Below are 17,259 nucleotides of genomic sequence, written 5' to 3' on the forward strand. Positions count from 1 at the left end.
ATCACTGAGCCAATGTCGCACAATAATTCTTGACAGAGTTAGTATTTTAGGTCCAAAGTTTCTGATTCCAGAGCTTAAGCTTTTAATCACTAACTTATATTTAAGATGGTTAATGAAATTCCTGGTACCCAGTGCCAGGTAGTGATGGCTATAGAGATATGATGACAATGACTATGATGATGATGATTTGGCACCGGTGCCGGTGGTGATTATGGTGGTGCTGGTGATGCTGGTGGTGGTGGTGCTGGTGCCGGTGGTGATTATGACGGTGGTGGTGCTGGTGATGCTGGTGGTGGTGCTGGTGCCGGTGGTGATTATGACGGTGGTGGTGCTGGTGATGCTGGTGGTGGTGGTGCTGGTGCCGGTGGTGATTATGACGGTGGTGGTGCTGGTGATGCTGGTAGTGGTGCTGGTGCCGGTGGTGATTATGACGGTGGTGGTGCTGGTGATGCTGGTGGTGGTGGTGCTGGTGCCGGTGGTGATTATGATGGTGGTGGTGCTGGTGATGCTGGTGGTGGTGGTGCTGGTGCCGGTGGTGATTATGACGGTGGTGGTGCTGGTGCCGGTGGTGATTATGACGGTGGTGGTGCTGGTGATGCTGGAAGTGGTGCTGGTGCCGGTGGTGATTATGACGGTGGTGGTGCTGGTGATGCTGGTGGTGGTGGTGCTGGTGCCGGTGGTGATTATGACGGTGGTGGTGCTGGTGCCGGTGGTGATTATGACGGTGGTGGTGCTGGTGATGCTGGTAGTGGTGCTGGTGCCGGTGGTGATTATGACGGTGGTGGTGCTGGTGCCGGTGGTGATTATGACGGTGGTGGTGCTGGTGATGCTGGTGGTGGTGCTGGTGCCGGTGGTGATTATGACGGTGGTGGTGCTGGTGCCGGTGGTGATTATGACGGTGGTGGTGCTGGTGATGCTGGTGGTGGTGGTGCTGGTGCCGGTGGTGATTATGACGGTGGTGGTGCTGGTGATGCTGGTAGTGGTGGTGCTGGTGCCGGTGGTGATTATGACGGTGGTGGTGCTGGTGATGCTGGTGGTGGTGGTGCTGGTGCCGGTGGTGATTATGACGGTGGTGGTGCTGGTGATGCTGGTGGTGGTGGTGCTGGTGCCGGTGGTGATTATGATGGTGGTGGTGCTGGTGATGCTGGTAGTGGTGCTGGTGCCGGTGGTGATTATGACGGTGGTGGTGCTGGTGCCGGTGGTGATTATGACGGTGGTGGTGCTGGTGATGCTGGTGGTGGTGCTGGTGCCGGTGGTGATTATGACGGTGGTGGTGCTGGTGATGCTGGTGGTGGTGGTGCTGGTGCCGGTGGTGATTATGACGGTGGTGGTGCTGGTGATGCTGGTGGTGGTGGTGCTGGTGCCGGTGGTGATTATGACGGTGGTGGTGCTGGTGATGCTGGTGGTGGTGGTGCTGGTGCCGGTGGTGATTATGACGGTGGTGGTGCTGGTGATGCTGGTAGTGGTGCTGGTGCCGGTGGTGATTATGACGGTGGTGGTGCTGGTGATGCTGGTGGTGGTGCTGGTGCCGGTGGTGATTATGACGGTGGTGGTGCTGGTGATGCTGGTGGTGGTGGTGCTGGTGCCGGTGGTGATTATGACGGTGGTGGTGCTGGTGATGCTGGTAGTGGTGCTGGTGCCGGTGGTGATTATGACGGTGGTGGTGCTGGTGCCGGTGGTGATTATGACGGTGGTGGTGCTGGTGATGCTGGTGGTGGTGCTGGTGCCGGTGGTGATTATGACGGTGGTGGTGCTGGTGCCGGTGGTGATTATGACGGTGGTGGTGCTGGTGATGCTGGTGGTGGTGGTGCTGGTGCCGGTGGTGATTATGACGGTGGTGGTGCTGGTGATGCTGGTAGTGGTGGTGCTGGTGCCGGTGGTGATTATGATGGTGGTGGTGCTGGTGATGCTGGTGGTGGTGGTGCTGGTGCCGGTGGTGATTATGATGGTGGTGGTGCTGGTGATGCTGGTAGTGGTGCTGGTGCCGGTGGTGATTATGACGGTGGTGGTGCTGGTGCCGGTGGTGATTATGACGGTGGTGGTGCTGGTGATGCTGGTGGTGGTGCTGGTGCCGGTGGTGATTATGACGGTGGTGGTGCTGGTGCCGGTGGTGATTATGACGGTGGTGGTGCTGGTGATGCTGGTGGTGGTGGTGCTGGTGCCGGTGGTGATTATGACGGTGGTGGTGCTGGTGATGCTGGTAGTGGTGGTGCTGGTGCCGGTGGTGATTATGATGGTGGTGGTGCTGGTGATGCTGGTGGTGGTGGTGCTGGTGCCGGTGGTGATTATGATGGTGGTGGTGCTGGTGATGCTGGTAGTGGTGCTGGTGCCGGTGGTGATTATGATGGTGGTGGTGCTGGTGATGCTGGTAGTGGTGGTGCTGGTGCCGGTGGTGATTATGACGGTGGTGGTGCTGGTGCCGGTGGTGATTATGACGGTGGTGGTGCTGGTGATGCTGGTGGTGGTGGTGCTGGTGCCGGTGGTGATTATGACGGTGGTGGTGCTGGTGATGCTGGTGGTGGTGGTGCTGGTGCCGGTGGTGATTATGATGGTGGTGGTGCTGGTGATGCTGGTGGTGGTGGTGCTGGTGCCGGTGGTGATTATGATGGTGGTGGTGCTGGTGATGCTGGTAGTGGTGCTGGTGCCGGTGGTGATTATGATGGTGGTGGTGCTGGTGATGCTGGTAGTGGTGGTGCTGGTGCCGGTGGTGATTATGATGGTGGTGGTGCTGGTGATGCTGGTGGTGGTGGTGCTGGTGCCGGTGGTGATTATGATGGTGGTGGTGCTGGTGATGCTGGTAGTGGTGCTGGTGCCGGTGGTGATTATGACGGTGGTGGTGCTGGTGATGCTGGTGGTGGTGCTGGTGCCGGTGGTGATTATGATGGTGGTGGTGCTGGTGATGCTGGTGGTGGTGGTGCTGGTGCCGGTGGTGATTATGATGGTGGTGGTGCTGGTGATGCTGGTGGTGGTGGTGCTGGTGCCGGTGGTGATTATGATGGTGGTGGTGCTGGTGATGCTGGTGGTGGTGGTGCTGGTGGTGATCTTGGTGTATGCCACGTCTGAGCACTGTTGTATGTCCTTTGGAAGAGATGTGCAGATACACTGTCCATGTTGTCACACAGATGTCTCTGATTGTTTTACAGGCCTATACCTACCACCACATCCAAGAAATCATGGTCCAGCTTCTTCGCACGGTGAACCGGACAGTCATCACGATGGGGCGGGATCACGTTCTGATTGTGAGTAGGTCTCTTCCTTTTGTCAAACATTTCAAACTGTTCAAGGTCGAGGAATTCATTTTCTGGAACACCAGATCATGTTGAACACCAAGCGCCGATCACTGCTTTGTTTTGGAGGACCAGGGTCAAAGTTTGTCCTATCTGAGTTGGGAGAACATGAGAGTTCACTCAAGTTGCTGAAATTAAACAGAACTTAAGCCTGTCTACCAAATTGAGTGTACCAGTGGGGATGGAATGTCGCTGGTGAAGAGGGAGAAGTGAGAGAAACTCTTTGTAAGTGGGACAGCTAGAATGTTCTACAGTCACATCCACCAGGCACCTTTTCTTCTGGCCTAGAGTCAAACAGTGCTCAGTCTCAGCATCCTGTGAGCTTGGCTTTCTAAGTGGCTTCATTGTGTATTAACTTTTACCATAGATGTCAGTTAATTCAAGATCACTGCTGTTTTGGGTTATTCATCTGCGCCAACACTATATTCTGACTATCAGGAGATTCCTGCCCCATAGTCTAATTATTGTCTCTCTCCAGACACAGAGCCCATCTCTAGCCTTTTAACTTTGCTTTAAACTGAGGACCCAAAACTCTAATGCTTACAGCGGCCTGTCACCAACATAAATGAGTATGTCCCACCATGTCCCCCTTTTTCTCAAACTCACCAGTGGTTTCCCATCTCAGAATAAAAGCTAAACTGTCCCTAGGGCCTGAAATGCCCTCTACCCCTTGCTCATTCCTTTATGTGCTCCTCTCACATTTAAAACATAATTCCATTTGCCATTTCTTTGATTTGGCCTATCTCTCCCTCAGGTCTGAGGGCATATTCCCTCATGTTAATCAGATTTGGGCTCAGGGTCACCTAATCGGAGAGGCTCCCCTGCCCAGAACACCCTGACTATAATACCTAGAGTCTCTCCATCCTCTTTCAAGCTCTACACCTTACTTCTTTACATTTCTTAGGTCTTATCACCACCTGAAATGCAGAATATATATATACATATATATATATATTCTATATATGTGTGTGTGTGTGTATATATATATATATATATATATATATATATATTCCCTTTATTTATTTATCGTCTGGCTCTCCTTCTAAGAATATGAGCTCCAGAATGTAAGGAATTTGGTCTTTGTTCATTTGTATCCCCAGTCCCTACAACTGTGCCTGGCATATAGTGGGTGCTTGATAAATGCATGTTGAATGAATGAATAAAGTGCGCCAGGCAGGGACTCTAATGTTTAAAGAGGACAAGTGCTACTCAGCTCTGATGACATGTGAGACTGGGCCACATAGTTGCCAGAACTCCCAACTTCTCAAGAGAAGCTGAAAATCCACATGTTTTGCATGACATTTCCTGGTAATTAAGTTTTGACAGCTAATTAAAAGGCACGTGCTGATTGTTGACACACTATAGTCCTGCTTCATGGACGGACACAGGACGTTAGGTGCTGAATGTTATCTAACAGCAGCTGGGCAAGGGCTTGATCCCTGGAAGCAATAACAGCCTTCTTTATACCCATTGGGTTCTGTCTACTCATGTCAACATGTGTATGTCATGTATGTTAGTGTACATTGAAAGGAGTGAGGACATCATAGAGAGCGCCCGCAGGGCCAGCCACTGCTGCCTTTCTGGGGTAGACAGAAGGCAGGATTTCTGGGCCACGCGCATTGGTCTCTGTCATCTGTCTCACTTACCATCCTACCACCTTAGTAGAATCACCATTTCTTATTCAGCTACAAGCTTCCATATCTGTGGTTCCCACAACACACCTTAGATAAGCATCTCAGGAGTTCTCTCATCTTTTTTCGTCCTCTTTGGAGCCAGATCTAAAGATGATCATCAATCCATTTGGTTCATTCTGTATATAGCAGGCTCTTAACTCTCTGTCTCTCCGTTAGAAGTGATTCTTTAAAACAGTGCCTAGATCACAGAAAGCACCAAATAACTGGTGTCTCATTATTTTCCTTTCTGTCGGGTACAATCGGTTTCTCTGTCCCTTTGCATTATCGACACAGGCAGGTGGCCACAGTTTGGCCCTCCTTCACTATGGCCAGTTCTCTGAGCCTTGTTATTTGACGCTCCGCCTGGCTGCTCGTCCTTCCAACTCACTGCTGCACCGTTAATCTTTGCCAGGACACTCCCCTACTCTAGAATGTTCAGTGGCTCCCCACTGTCTACCAAATTAAATCATAAATGCATTAGCCTACTCATTTCTGCTTCTGTCATCTGGCCACAACCAAATTTTCCCCTTTCGTTTGCTTTTCTTCATCCAAGTATTCAGCCACAATGGATGTCTGGATATTGCCCAAACATGCTTGGCACGTTGTCACTTTTGTGCTGCTTTCTTTATCTGGAGTTCCTTTGTGCACCATCTGAATCTGTTGAAATCCTACCTAGTCTTCAAGGTCCAGCCCAAATGCGTTCCCGTATGAAGCTGCCCCAAATCTCCCCAACTTGGTCAGAATTCTCAACCTGCCCCCTCTTCTAAATCACAGAGCTCTCTCTTTTTAAAATAATAATAATAATAATAATTTTATTGAAATATAATTTACATACTTTGAAATGTAGCGATGAGTTTTAGTAAGTGTATGCAGTTATCGCCGTAATTCAGTTTAGAGCACTCCCTGCATCCCCCAGAGTTCCACTGGCGGCCATTCTCTATCCCTTCCCCAGCCTCCCCACCCCCAGCCCTAAACAATCACTAATCTGCTTTCCAGCTTTGTAGATTTGCCTTTTCTGGAAATTTCATACACATGAAATCACTCTTGAGCTTTTTGGTGTCTTTTTCTCTTAGCATAATATTTGGAAGTGCATTCATATTTTAGGATGTATACTTAATTCCTTTGTATTGCTTGGTAGTATTATATTGTATGACTATGCCATATTTTCTTTATCCATTTGCTAGTTGAGAGATGAATCGTTGAATTGTTTTCTAACTTTTGACTGTTATAAATAAGGCTGCTATGAACATTCACACAGAGATGTTATGTGAGTGTATTTTAATTTCTCTCGGGTGGAAGCCTAGGAGTGGAATTGCTGGGGCATGTGGAAAGTGTGTGTGTCTAACTTTATAAGAAACTGCCAAACTGTTTTCCACAGTGGCGATTCCACTTACGTTCCCACCAGCGAGATGTGAGTGTTCTAGTTTATCTTCATCCTCACAAACACTTGTGTTGTGAGTCCTTAGCTTTATAACGATTCTAATGGTATCTCCTTGTGGGTTTAATTTGCATTTCCCTGAGGACTAATGAGCTAATCCTCATAAAGACATGCTCTGTCTCTTTCTTTTTTTTTTTTTTGAGTCATTTTTATCTGTGAACTTGCCATGTGTAGCTCCCCTCTTATACCTAAGACTTTTGAGGCTTGGACCTATCTGTAAAAAATATCTGTAGGGGACCTTCCCTTCCATGTTGCTGTGAGAATTAAATGAAATGATACGGAGAAGCATTTGCACACGTGGTTTTATACGTAATATTCACTTATTTATTTATTGGGCATTTTATGAGAACTTCTTATATACTCAGCACAAAGGCTCAGAACTGGGTTAGGTATGGTCTGTGCCCTTAAGAAAACCATGGCACCTCCAATGGGCTATGTCTCAAGTATCTCAAATTCACTGGGTCCCAAACCCAACTCATCCCCAGAACCTAGAGCCCACCCCACAATCTCTCTCCCTGCAGTCACGTTCTCAGTTTATGGTACTCACCCCTGTTGACCCCACTCTCTCTCTCACCTGCCACTTGAAATCACCCACTGAGTCCTGCTGTTTCAGCACCGCTGGCCTCCGTCGGCTCTCACAGCCCCTGTATGCTCTCGGCCATCAGGCTCATTGTAGTCGGGCCCTGTAAGGTGACTTTCTAGTTTTCTCCTCCACGGCCCCGTGCATTCTGTGGACTCCCTTGGGGCCCGAACACGTTTTACTCATTCTTTTATCCTCAACACCAGCAGGCACACTGTGAGTACTCAACAAATGTTTGTTGAGATAATGAATAACTGAAATACTCCCGAACATGCTATGCTGTATCAGACCTTTGTATTATGTGCTTTTCCATCCATTCAGATTGTTTTTCCTTCTTCTACAAATGCATGTTTTTAAATACCAGGAGCCCACCTCTCAGGGAGTGTGGCAACCAATGGTAAGGAATCGCCTCTTCAGACTGTCCCTGCCCCCTGGGCTAATTCCAGGAACCTTGCAGAGGTTCTAAATGGAAGCTGTGTCATCAGTCTCAGTGACTCTTGAGTTTGCTAGTGTAATTACAAGCGTGCGAGCATTGTGTGAGGAGAGCTAGAGGTGGGCAGCAAGCATACTTGAGTAGGGGCGGGGCTGTGCCTGGACTAGAAGGAAGAAAGAAACAGGCGTTTCTTAAGATACAGCTTCATTTTCACAAAATGGGCCTTTTCAGCAAACCTTAGAATAGAACTAGCTCCTCCAAATTAAAGAAAATGATGTTGGAAAGTAATTACTCAGAGGTCAGGGGTCCCTGTCTTAGTGCTGAAGGCCCCAATTTAATTTCAAATTGAAATTTGACAAGGAGGAGAGATTCCCCATTCCAACCTGTCACTTTTAATTTCCTCGATATGATTTTTATTGGTTACTTTCCATTGCTTGGGAATATTAAACAACCATTATTTACGGCAAACACCAGACACATCTAGTACTTCCAAAATCCTGAGAAAGCCTCAAGAGGGAATGGGGCAGCTGGTCTCTCTCATGTTGCTATGTCAGATTAAATAGTGACATTCTTTCTTCTTATTTCTAGGAGTGGGAACATTGCGATAAAAGGTGTTAGCTATTAAACTTACAAGAACCATAGAACTAGGATGGATTGCTTCTTGCACACAGCACGTTGTAATTATCATTTGCTGGAAATAACCATTCCTGCGTTTTTTTCTGGAGATTGCCTGCCTGAACAATGAGGTGTTTGTGGTGACAAATGAGCAAGAGGAAATGTTACAAAAACAAAAAGCAAAACACTTTTACATGGCTGCTGCCCTCTCTTCCTCTCTTTGCCTGAGTCCAATCTACCTGCTTGTTTACTTCAGTTACCAAGCAGTCTGACTCTGACACCGAGAAAGCGTTGGTAGAAAGGACATGTTGGATGAGGGAGACCAGGAGAAAAGCTCCACACTCATCCTGCAGAGCTGACTCTGTGACTATGCAGATTTCACCTCTTAGACCGTGATTTCTTCTGTGCGACGGACTCCATAATTTTTGAGCTCTGTTTCATATATCTAAGTTCTTGTCATGGCCACTGCCCATTCTGTTTCCCTGTCTCCCAAGCTCCTGAGTCAGGGGCAGAAAATAGATTTTGCTCCATGTGCCAACTCTGGGGGATTGCTATTAACTGCCTGCCGTACTGTGCTGAGAAAGAGTCAGAGGCTACATCTGGGCTCGTTGGGAAGAAATGCTGAATTGATTAGTGGTGTGTGTTAGGCATAAGACTGGAGAACAGTGATGTGTCCAAGATATTTGCAAATACTATGTATTGACTGAAACCATGGTGTTTTTCTGGCCCCGTCCAAAAGCTCTTGTATAACCAATAGTCTCTTCTACATAGTCTCCGTTCCTTTAAGAAGCCTGTGGTGTAAGAGCAGGAGTATAATGGGAAATATCAATAATCTGAGAGTTTACATTTTACCAGGGAATGGTTTCTACACATCGTATGTCATATTTTATCAAATGTCAGATGCACCATAATTTTATGTGCCCAATGAAAGAGAACGTGCCACCAATTAAACGGTGACACGGTGGTTTATTATCGCATTGATTGTAATCTTTCGAGATGTTAAAATATTAAAAAAAAAAAAGAAAGTTGGACTGAAAATCCTTACCACGTGGTGGAGCACATCTTTGCGTTCTCACAGGTAACTGCCATCATCTTTCACTGTTCAAGAGAATAGACTGAGCATCACGGCCAAGATTACACAGCTAGCATCAAGGAGGGCACGAACCCTGGCATGTGTATGTTGTGCTGTCCCGTAGGTCTCGGAGCAATGGAGGACGCATTTCCAGGCTGTTGGTGTGGGTGAGAGGCGACTCAGGGGACTCTCTCTGGCCAATGTGCCCTGTTTTAGAGAAGGCTGTCCCCTGCTTCTGGGCTCCCTAGGGCAGGGGACCAACAGCCTCACTGGGACCACCCACCAGGGAATGCATCCACTGCCAGAAATTGTTAGAAGGGAAACGATCTGGTAATTTTGTTGAAATTGGGATTGCGTGTTTATTTCGGGTAGTTAAAATAAGCCCCTGGGTGATATATTTTGGGCCTAATTACCCTGGTTTGCGCAGAGAAATCTATTGAGTGATTAAATAAAGGTAAATACAGTTGGCATTCTGCCAGCTGCAAAAATTCAGAGCACTTTGTTCAAAAAAGGAAAAAAATAGTGGAAGTCACCCCCTCCTCCGCTGCTTCACCTCCCAGTAGCACTGAAGACTCCAGGAAATGCCCAAGCCGTCAGACAGCCAGCGTTGCAAAGCTCTGACTTCCCTTTGCAAATGGGAAATGGCCCGCTGCCTCCGTTACCACTCTCTGCTGCAGGGGGGACCACAGGCTCTAGGAGGCCTCGTGCAGGGGCCACAGCAAGACAGTGAGTGCCGACTCCACCCAACCCTATTCCACCGAGAGCAGAGGTGAGGACAGCCTGGTACATGAGGAGGGGGTTCCTCGCTGGAAGGGGTCGCTGGATTCTTAAGCTCCACTCAGCAACCCACACCTTGTTAAAAAGCAGTATTTACAATAAAGCTGTGGTTTATTGAGCAGATATCCTATATTCCAGGCAGAAAACTAAGCACCTTAAGTGCATCAGTTTACCTGCATCAGGTACTCACATTTTATGTATGAGGTAACTGAGACACAGGGAGGTCACGTAACTTGCCTATAATCACACAAGTGGCTAATGGAAGAACTAGGATTTGAACCCAGGCAGTACGGTCGCTAGCGTCCCAGCTCTTAAATAGCACACTGCGTTATGCACTTTGGTACTATTCATACCTAAGTTGTTCTTTAGGCATCAGATATTTTTAAAATAATGATGAGCTATCTTAAAAACAGTGGCTGCCCTGCCAAGATCAAGGGATGTAATGGGATGGCCCTATGTGGCAACTTCCAGAAACCTAGAAAATATTAATCGCACAGAATTTTTGGTGGTTTTATGATGATGACAGCTTTAAGATCAACCTCCTCTATTTTAGCAATTGAACCACAAAATCCTATAAAATCGGAACAAGGACTTTTCGTTTATTTGAGTGTTGGTACTTAGGATGTAGCAGGTTTAACAGAAGATGAAGCCAGAATGGAGGCATGGAGATTCTAAAGAGTTTCGGAGGGAGAGAGAACCTCTTCCTTCCACATCCAGCTTATCTCCAGGTTCTGTTCTTTCTAGGTCGAAAGGCATCTCAAATCCAAATGCTTTTCTCTACCACCAATAGCACTCACCTGGGTCTGGCCGTGACCACTTCTCACGGCTGCCATCACTACCTCTTCTAATCAGACTCACTGCCTCCTCTCTTGTCTCTTACAAAATTCTTCACACAGTACCCAATATGGTCTTTCAGAGCAGACCTTTCTTGGTGAGACAACATCAGTGGCCCACAGTGGCTGAGAATTTGTGAGGGTGACAAAAATTATGATCTCCTCTCAAAGAGGAAAGAGCCATCCGAGGGCCGAAACCTCCTTGTCCAACATCACATGCCGGGGAAGGAGAAAGCTAGAGTCCAAACCCAGTCTTGAAGCCATCTCTTAAGCATCTCACTATACATGTTTGTGAAATTGTTTTCCTGAGGTAAAATTAATGTGAGAAAATTCCACAGAGAGAGAGTGAATGTGTGGGAATATGTGTGTGTGTGTGTGTGTGTTCATTAGCTTGGGGTAGCTTAGTTGCTTCTTGATATAGAAATATGCACAGTGCTCATGTCCTGGGGCGGGCAGAGCTTTGCTTTGATAAAGATTTTGGCAATTGCATATCAAAGAGTACTTGGCCTAAAATATATGCAAAAGGTGTATAAGTGTCTCAATTTCCAAGGAACCCACAGCATATGTGGGCAAAGTCAGTTATCAAGGTGGATTTCATGAGACTGGGTCTAGTTCTTGAATGACATGAAAAATATGAATACATGGAGAGGACCGGTTAGATAATTGTAAGAGGGAGCCTTTCTTGCCTTGCCTCCTGTTCTGTGAAAGCTCCTCGCACCCTCAAAACCATCTTTCGTCAGTGATGACCTCGTTGTTCTTTGTGCATTTTCCAGTTACAGCACTACCATTGTCGTAATGGAATTAGCTCTTTACCCGTCATTGTACCACAGTAGACGGAGATCCCTGAGGAAAGGGACCGCGTCCTATTGTCGTAGGCCCATGGCTTGGCAGGCAGCAGGCGCTCATCCAAGCTATGGGACTGAATGAGTGGAAAGAACAAACTAATTGAAAGTCACATTATTGTCTGGCTTTAAAAGAATGTTGATTTAAAAAATAAGATGAGAAAAGATTTGTTTCGTGTCAGGCTTTGTTTCCCTTGAAGCTCTGTTTTTATCTAAAATCCCCAAATATTCTACTGGCCCTGTGTGGTAGAATTTTCTTAGGCAAATTAAAGTTTGAGGGCTGGGCATGAAAGAGCCGGTTTCATTCTCCAAACCTCCCTAATGTTCCAGGACGAACCACAGAGATGGGAATTAAGGGGAGCTGTAGGTTCCCAAGTTTGATAAAACAGCTGTTGCCTTCTCCTTGGGCTGCCCAGTCGAGCAGACCTTTGCCGTGAGGAGAACGTGCTCCCAGATGACACACATGTGGCTGCTGCTACCGCCACCATGACAGTTTCCCACGTGGCTCAGTCACACACACCGCGAGCTTCAGCCTTGGAGAAGCGGGTACCTGTGCAGGAGTCTCCACGAGCCACCTAGGGTGACTGTCATCAGCAGCACCCAGAGAGGGGGAGGCACAGCGTGAGTTTGGGAACAGTGCATACTGGGAAATGTATGACATCATCCGATGTGTGTCCTCCTCCTAATGAAATTGCGTCCCGGTAGCTCCGTGCCTTCCGGCTTCTGTGAGCAGAGCCGGGCACATCTGATTTTAGACGAGTCATTTTAAGTGTGTTCTTAAAGGTAAGACTCCACTGCCTCCCCTGGCCTGTCTCCTGCCGCTGGAAGAGAGGTAGCCTTTTCTCATCCTTGGAGAAGTTGGGAATGTCTGCCATTTGGGTGTTGACTCTGCACCGTCATGCCCAGCGTTGCTTTCTGAGGGCTGTGGAGTTGGGGCACCAGGTATGGAGTTTGGAAGGATTTTACTGGCTGGGAACGGGTCCTCCTTTTCTCAGGAGTGAGGGGGCCTTATTTCACGGTTAGGAAGTCTCTTCACTTCACAATTCTTCTCCTCAGTCCCTTTCTCTGCAAAATGGGGCTAATAATGGTTGTTACCTGTCAACTCATGGTGAGGATTGAATGAAACCATGTGCAAAGCTCGCAACCCAGGGCTTCACACATAGCCGACCCTCCGCCCCCAGTAACTAAGTCGCTGTTGTTCTCCCTCATGCGTGGTCTTCTCCCTACTGATGCAAGTGCCATAAGTCAGATTACAAGCTGTTTTATGGCCCTGACTTGGGGTCTTGCCCGAATTTGTGAAGCATTATTATGCTGTTGCTACAGCTGGGCTGTGAATAAAGCCCCTTGGAGATGAAATCGGCCACCACATGTCAGCTACAAAGGCGGGAGTCCCAGACGAAGGAGAAATCCCATCACAGAGTCCCTCCCTGGGAATGTCGTTGAGGGACTGGAGCTGCCCATGGAGAGGCCCAGTTGGAACAACTGCAAATGAACAGGCTTTTCCCATAAGTCTCTGTTCCAGGTCATCCCTCCCTAGAGCACTGGCCATCTTAAGTGACTCAAGTCAATTCTGTCAAAGGATCCTTCAAAATCAGAACCCAGTTTCCTACAGTGATGCATCTGTGCATCCATTAACGTTTATAATGATTTTTTAATAACATGAGGAAGTTCCATGTGTTAAATGTAGAGAAAGGATTATGGGAACGTACAACAAGAAGAAAGTCATCAGAGACCCTGAAGGTCAGGGACTGGAAGAAATGTGGCCCCTCACCAGCAGCCCTGGGTCTCCCAGAGGTCAGACCCAGGGACCATGTTCTGAAGCTAAAATTATGCTGGTATCTTCTACTTAAAGGACACATGATCTGTACATTTCCGTAGTTTCACTTTTTCTGAAATGATTGTGCTTTCCTTTCATAATCAGGGGAAAAAAATCCTCAAACACTATTTTTTTTTTAAAAAAAAAGAGGCATTAATGAGATAGTCAAGCATTTTTATGTATGTAATTTAACTGCTCTTCTAACCTTCTAACTTCTCTTGAAGCCAGAAAGCCAGATGGTTCCATTTTAAAGACAGAGGTGGGGGATGGAGGTGAAGGTACTTGTTCAACGTTGTGCAGAAAATCAGGAGCCGTGGTGAGGATTCCTGGCCTTGCTCTGATCTGTCTGTCTACCCTGGACTGCTTTCCTCTTAATGTTTTAGCACCATGTGTTCTCCCAATTCATCCAGCACACACATACGAAGCATTTACAGCATCTTGGGCAATGCGGTACACACTTGCAGGGGCCCACAGGTACAGATGATAATTTCTGCCTGCTCCCCGCCCCCCCGACTTTGCTCCCTTCTGGAGATGAGCATGAGAGATTGGCAAAAGAAATGTCAAGATAATGTACGCAGCAACCTGTACAAAGCATCATGAGTCCTTGGACGGAGCGACTAATCCCATGGCAGGCGTGGGAGATGACCAGAAAAAGTTACAGAGAGGAGGTGACATTTAAAGTATAACTTGCTGTCCAGCAGAGGAGTTAAGAGTTCAAGCTCCTAAGTTTGGCCGACCTTCAGCCGTCACCACCTCATACTTGTAGACTTTGACAAATGACTTCTCTCCCTCCGAGCCTCAATTATTCTACTGGAAAATGGGGGGAGGGGGCGGTCATAAACTACCTCGTGATGACTTTCTGAGGAATAAATAAGATAATGGAAGCAAGTCATTTCATAATAGCCCATTGTAACTTTAAGATACTAGAGCCTTCGTTATCACAATTAGTAATAATATGGCTGCTATTCATTTAATCCACCGAAATAAAAATTATTTCCCATGGTAGATAGGTAATGAGACACTGTCCCAGGTAGAGGGGACACCACGTGCTAAGTCTCTGGTGAGCAATAGCCTCTGACTTTTTGGCAAGTGGCAAGGAGATGGTGTAAGGGAAAGTGGAATGGCAGGAGGTTAGGCTATTATGCACTAGGCTACAGTCAGACGGTAAGGTACCTTGTCTGCTGTGGGAGGAATTTCAGGCTCTAGGCTGGTGGTGGGGTGCGATTAGAGATAGGAAAGCCAGGGACTGGCATGGCCAAAGGTATGTCTTGGAGAGATTCCCAGGCAGCTGGGAGGAGGCTGGACCCAAGGGGCTGGAAGACTATTATGGAAAGTAGACTTGGAAAGCCAGTGCAGTGGTCCATGTGGAACGGACAAGGGCTCATGATGAAGTACTTCATTTCAGTTCAACAAAGGTCTTCGGGACTTAAGACCTCACTAGGTAAGGAAAGCGGTTCCTACTCTCAGGACACAACATATAGTGGGGTAAGGGGGAGAAAACTAGAAGAAATAGCCGTAACTTAAGACAAATAATCATCACAAGAGAATTACGAGGACATCACTGAGAGGGTCAAAAGGAGGGAGGTGTGACATCTAGGAGGCGCATGAGAAGAGGACATGAGCTCATTGTTTCTCACCCCCCACCATAATCAGCTCTAGGAGGCAAGGGCTGTATCTGTGGTTTTCTTGCCTGGCACACAGAAGGGAATCAATAAGTGTTTATTGAAAACTAAGTGATTATGGACTGAGGTTCATCCGAGAAGTTTCCTTGGAGCTGGTGGGTGCATAGAGTAGAGAAGAGGGAGGGATCCATTCTAGGAAATCCCAACAGGTCAGTGGGCAGAGTTTGTGGATGCTGATGCTTCCCATGGCTTTGGCTTTGTTCTCTTTGATCCCTAAGTACAGAAGCCCCTCCCCCGCTTTCCAATATTGAAAGAAACAAGCAAATGAAACACCATGACGGCATCACATAACGTCTCCTCTCCCCCATCACCCATGTGGGATTTCTGCACGTGGGGTTACGTGCAGTCGGACTTGGTGTGCTCTGTGCGAGAGCTATGTGAACCAATCTCAATTTCAACAATTAAATGACGGCCCATTTAGCTCAGGAGAAAGAAGGCTTTTCTGTCAGCATAACCAGGGTATCACAACATCGTGTGCGCTACCTGGGAAACCAAGCCGGAGCACCGATGAGAGTGATGAGAGGTCACCGTGTTTAGTTGATGGTTAAAATAAATAAATAAATAAAAAAACCCACACACACATACTGAGCTTTTCTTGCCAGGAAAAAAAAATACGGATTTCATTTGACTGAAATTTAATATCAGATAGCTATGGATTCTGAGAATTTGTGAAAGCCATTCATGACAATAAAGCTTTCATTTGCTTTGGAGCAAATAATCCTTTGGTATGATGTTTATTGTCTTTTCATTTTATTTATAATATTTGTGGTTTCAGCCAAAGCAAAACACTCTGTCCAAAATGCTTCTTCAGTTAGACCCTGTCTCCTTTATATTGCATTTTGTCTGAAATGGACTAGATCACATGTAATAAAGTCTGGCATTTTAATGGAAGCATTACAGCAAAAAATAGTTACCAATCTGCTTTAATTTCAAAACTAATTTTTCCTTTGCTACTGTAAGGCAGTATCTTGGTAAAATATGCAAAATGAATTGGGATTTAATTATGATGGCAGTTCGTTCAGAAACAAGGTTAACTGGACTTTGAATATTCAGGATGTAGGTGTTGGGGGTGTTGCAGTGGGAGAGGATGCTAGCAGCTTGGCGTTCTTGGGTCCTGAGTGCCATGTGGACCTCAGTGAAGTGAGAAGCCCTGGCACATTCACTGTTGAAAGTCTGAATCAGGGGAAGGCTGGATGCTCCTGAGAGCATAGATGGAACCTGTGAACACCGAGGGAACCATCCCTCTGTGAGGATGGAGAGACACGGAAAAAATCTGGGACTCATTTCTTTTGTCTGTCCATTGGATGTAATTCATTCATTAATTTATTCCTGCAACAGATATTTGAATCCCACTGTGCTAAGTGCTAGAGAGACAAAGGTGTGCAAAATGAAGTAGGAAAGCTCTCTTAGGAAGATGATAGACTAATGGAGAGAAACACATTCATCAAAGGATCGCGTTCAGCATTATAAGAAAAGCAATCAGAGTCTCATTGAAGTTCACTTCCCAAGACCACCCAGCAAAAAGAAGGGAACAGAATAACATAGAACCCAAGTCTTCTGATTCTGTGTCCAGTTCCCCACCCCCTAAATGATAAATAAACTGGTTTTAGGTGGCTCATGTACAATGAAGGAAAAAAATATTGAGCCATATGATGGCAAAATTGTTTTCAGTTCCCTCTCAAACATCCTGACTAATCAAGTAGAAAATGTGTTTGGTTTACAGTGGCTTTAGCATGTGTTGCATACATGCTAATCTCCTTTTTTAACAAAAAAGAAACGGTCTCAGGCTTAGCACCTTCAATACTCAACAATCTCTAGCAAGAATTTAATAAAATTTTGATTTCCTCTTCTATATTTGGAGCATCATATTGGTTTTCCTCCTGATGGTGATATAAAGTTCCCTTTTGAGGAAGAAAATTAAGGGAAAAATAATGAATAAATTATAGTTCAGGTGGATGGGCATTGTAATGATAAAAATCATGCATATGTATTCATCTGAATGAGCTGGGAACTGTTCCATTCGTTCACACTGCCTCCCTTGCTCACAGGGCAAGTGGTGCTTTCACGTGATCTTGGGGCGCTAAGTCCTGAATCTGTTCTTTGTTTATTTGTTTTCCTGGGAAACACATAGAGGAGATTATCATGAAAACTACCCGTCATTAGGATCGTTGAGGCATACTTCTTAAGTTTAAATTTTATAACCCAAATGAA

The 17,259-nt window shown here is 46.6% G+C and overlaps 1 protein-coding gene across 1 annotated transcript in view; it reads left to right on the forward strand.

The window, feature by feature from the left end:
* The window catches only part of DOCK2 (dedicator of cytokinesis 2), a 369,901-nt gene that overhangs the window by 154,215 nt on the left and 198,427 nt on the right, over window positions 1-17,259 (forward strand). The window contains exon 27 of the mRNA XM_033096340.1: window positions 3,144-3,239. Coding sequence (XP_032952231.1) covers window positions 3,144-3,239 — 96 coding nt within the window. The remainder of the gene's footprint in view (window positions 1-3,143; window positions 3,240-17,259) is intronic.

The sequence above is a fragment of the Rhinolophus ferrumequinum genome, chromosome 24 (assembly GCF_004115265.2).
Source record: "Rhinolophus ferrumequinum isolate MPI-CBG mRhiFer1 chromosome 24, mRhiFer1_v1.p, whole genome shotgun sequence".
Lineage (NCBI taxonomy): Eukaryota > Metazoa > Chordata > Mammalia > Chiroptera > Rhinolophidae > Rhinolophus > Rhinolophus ferrumequinum.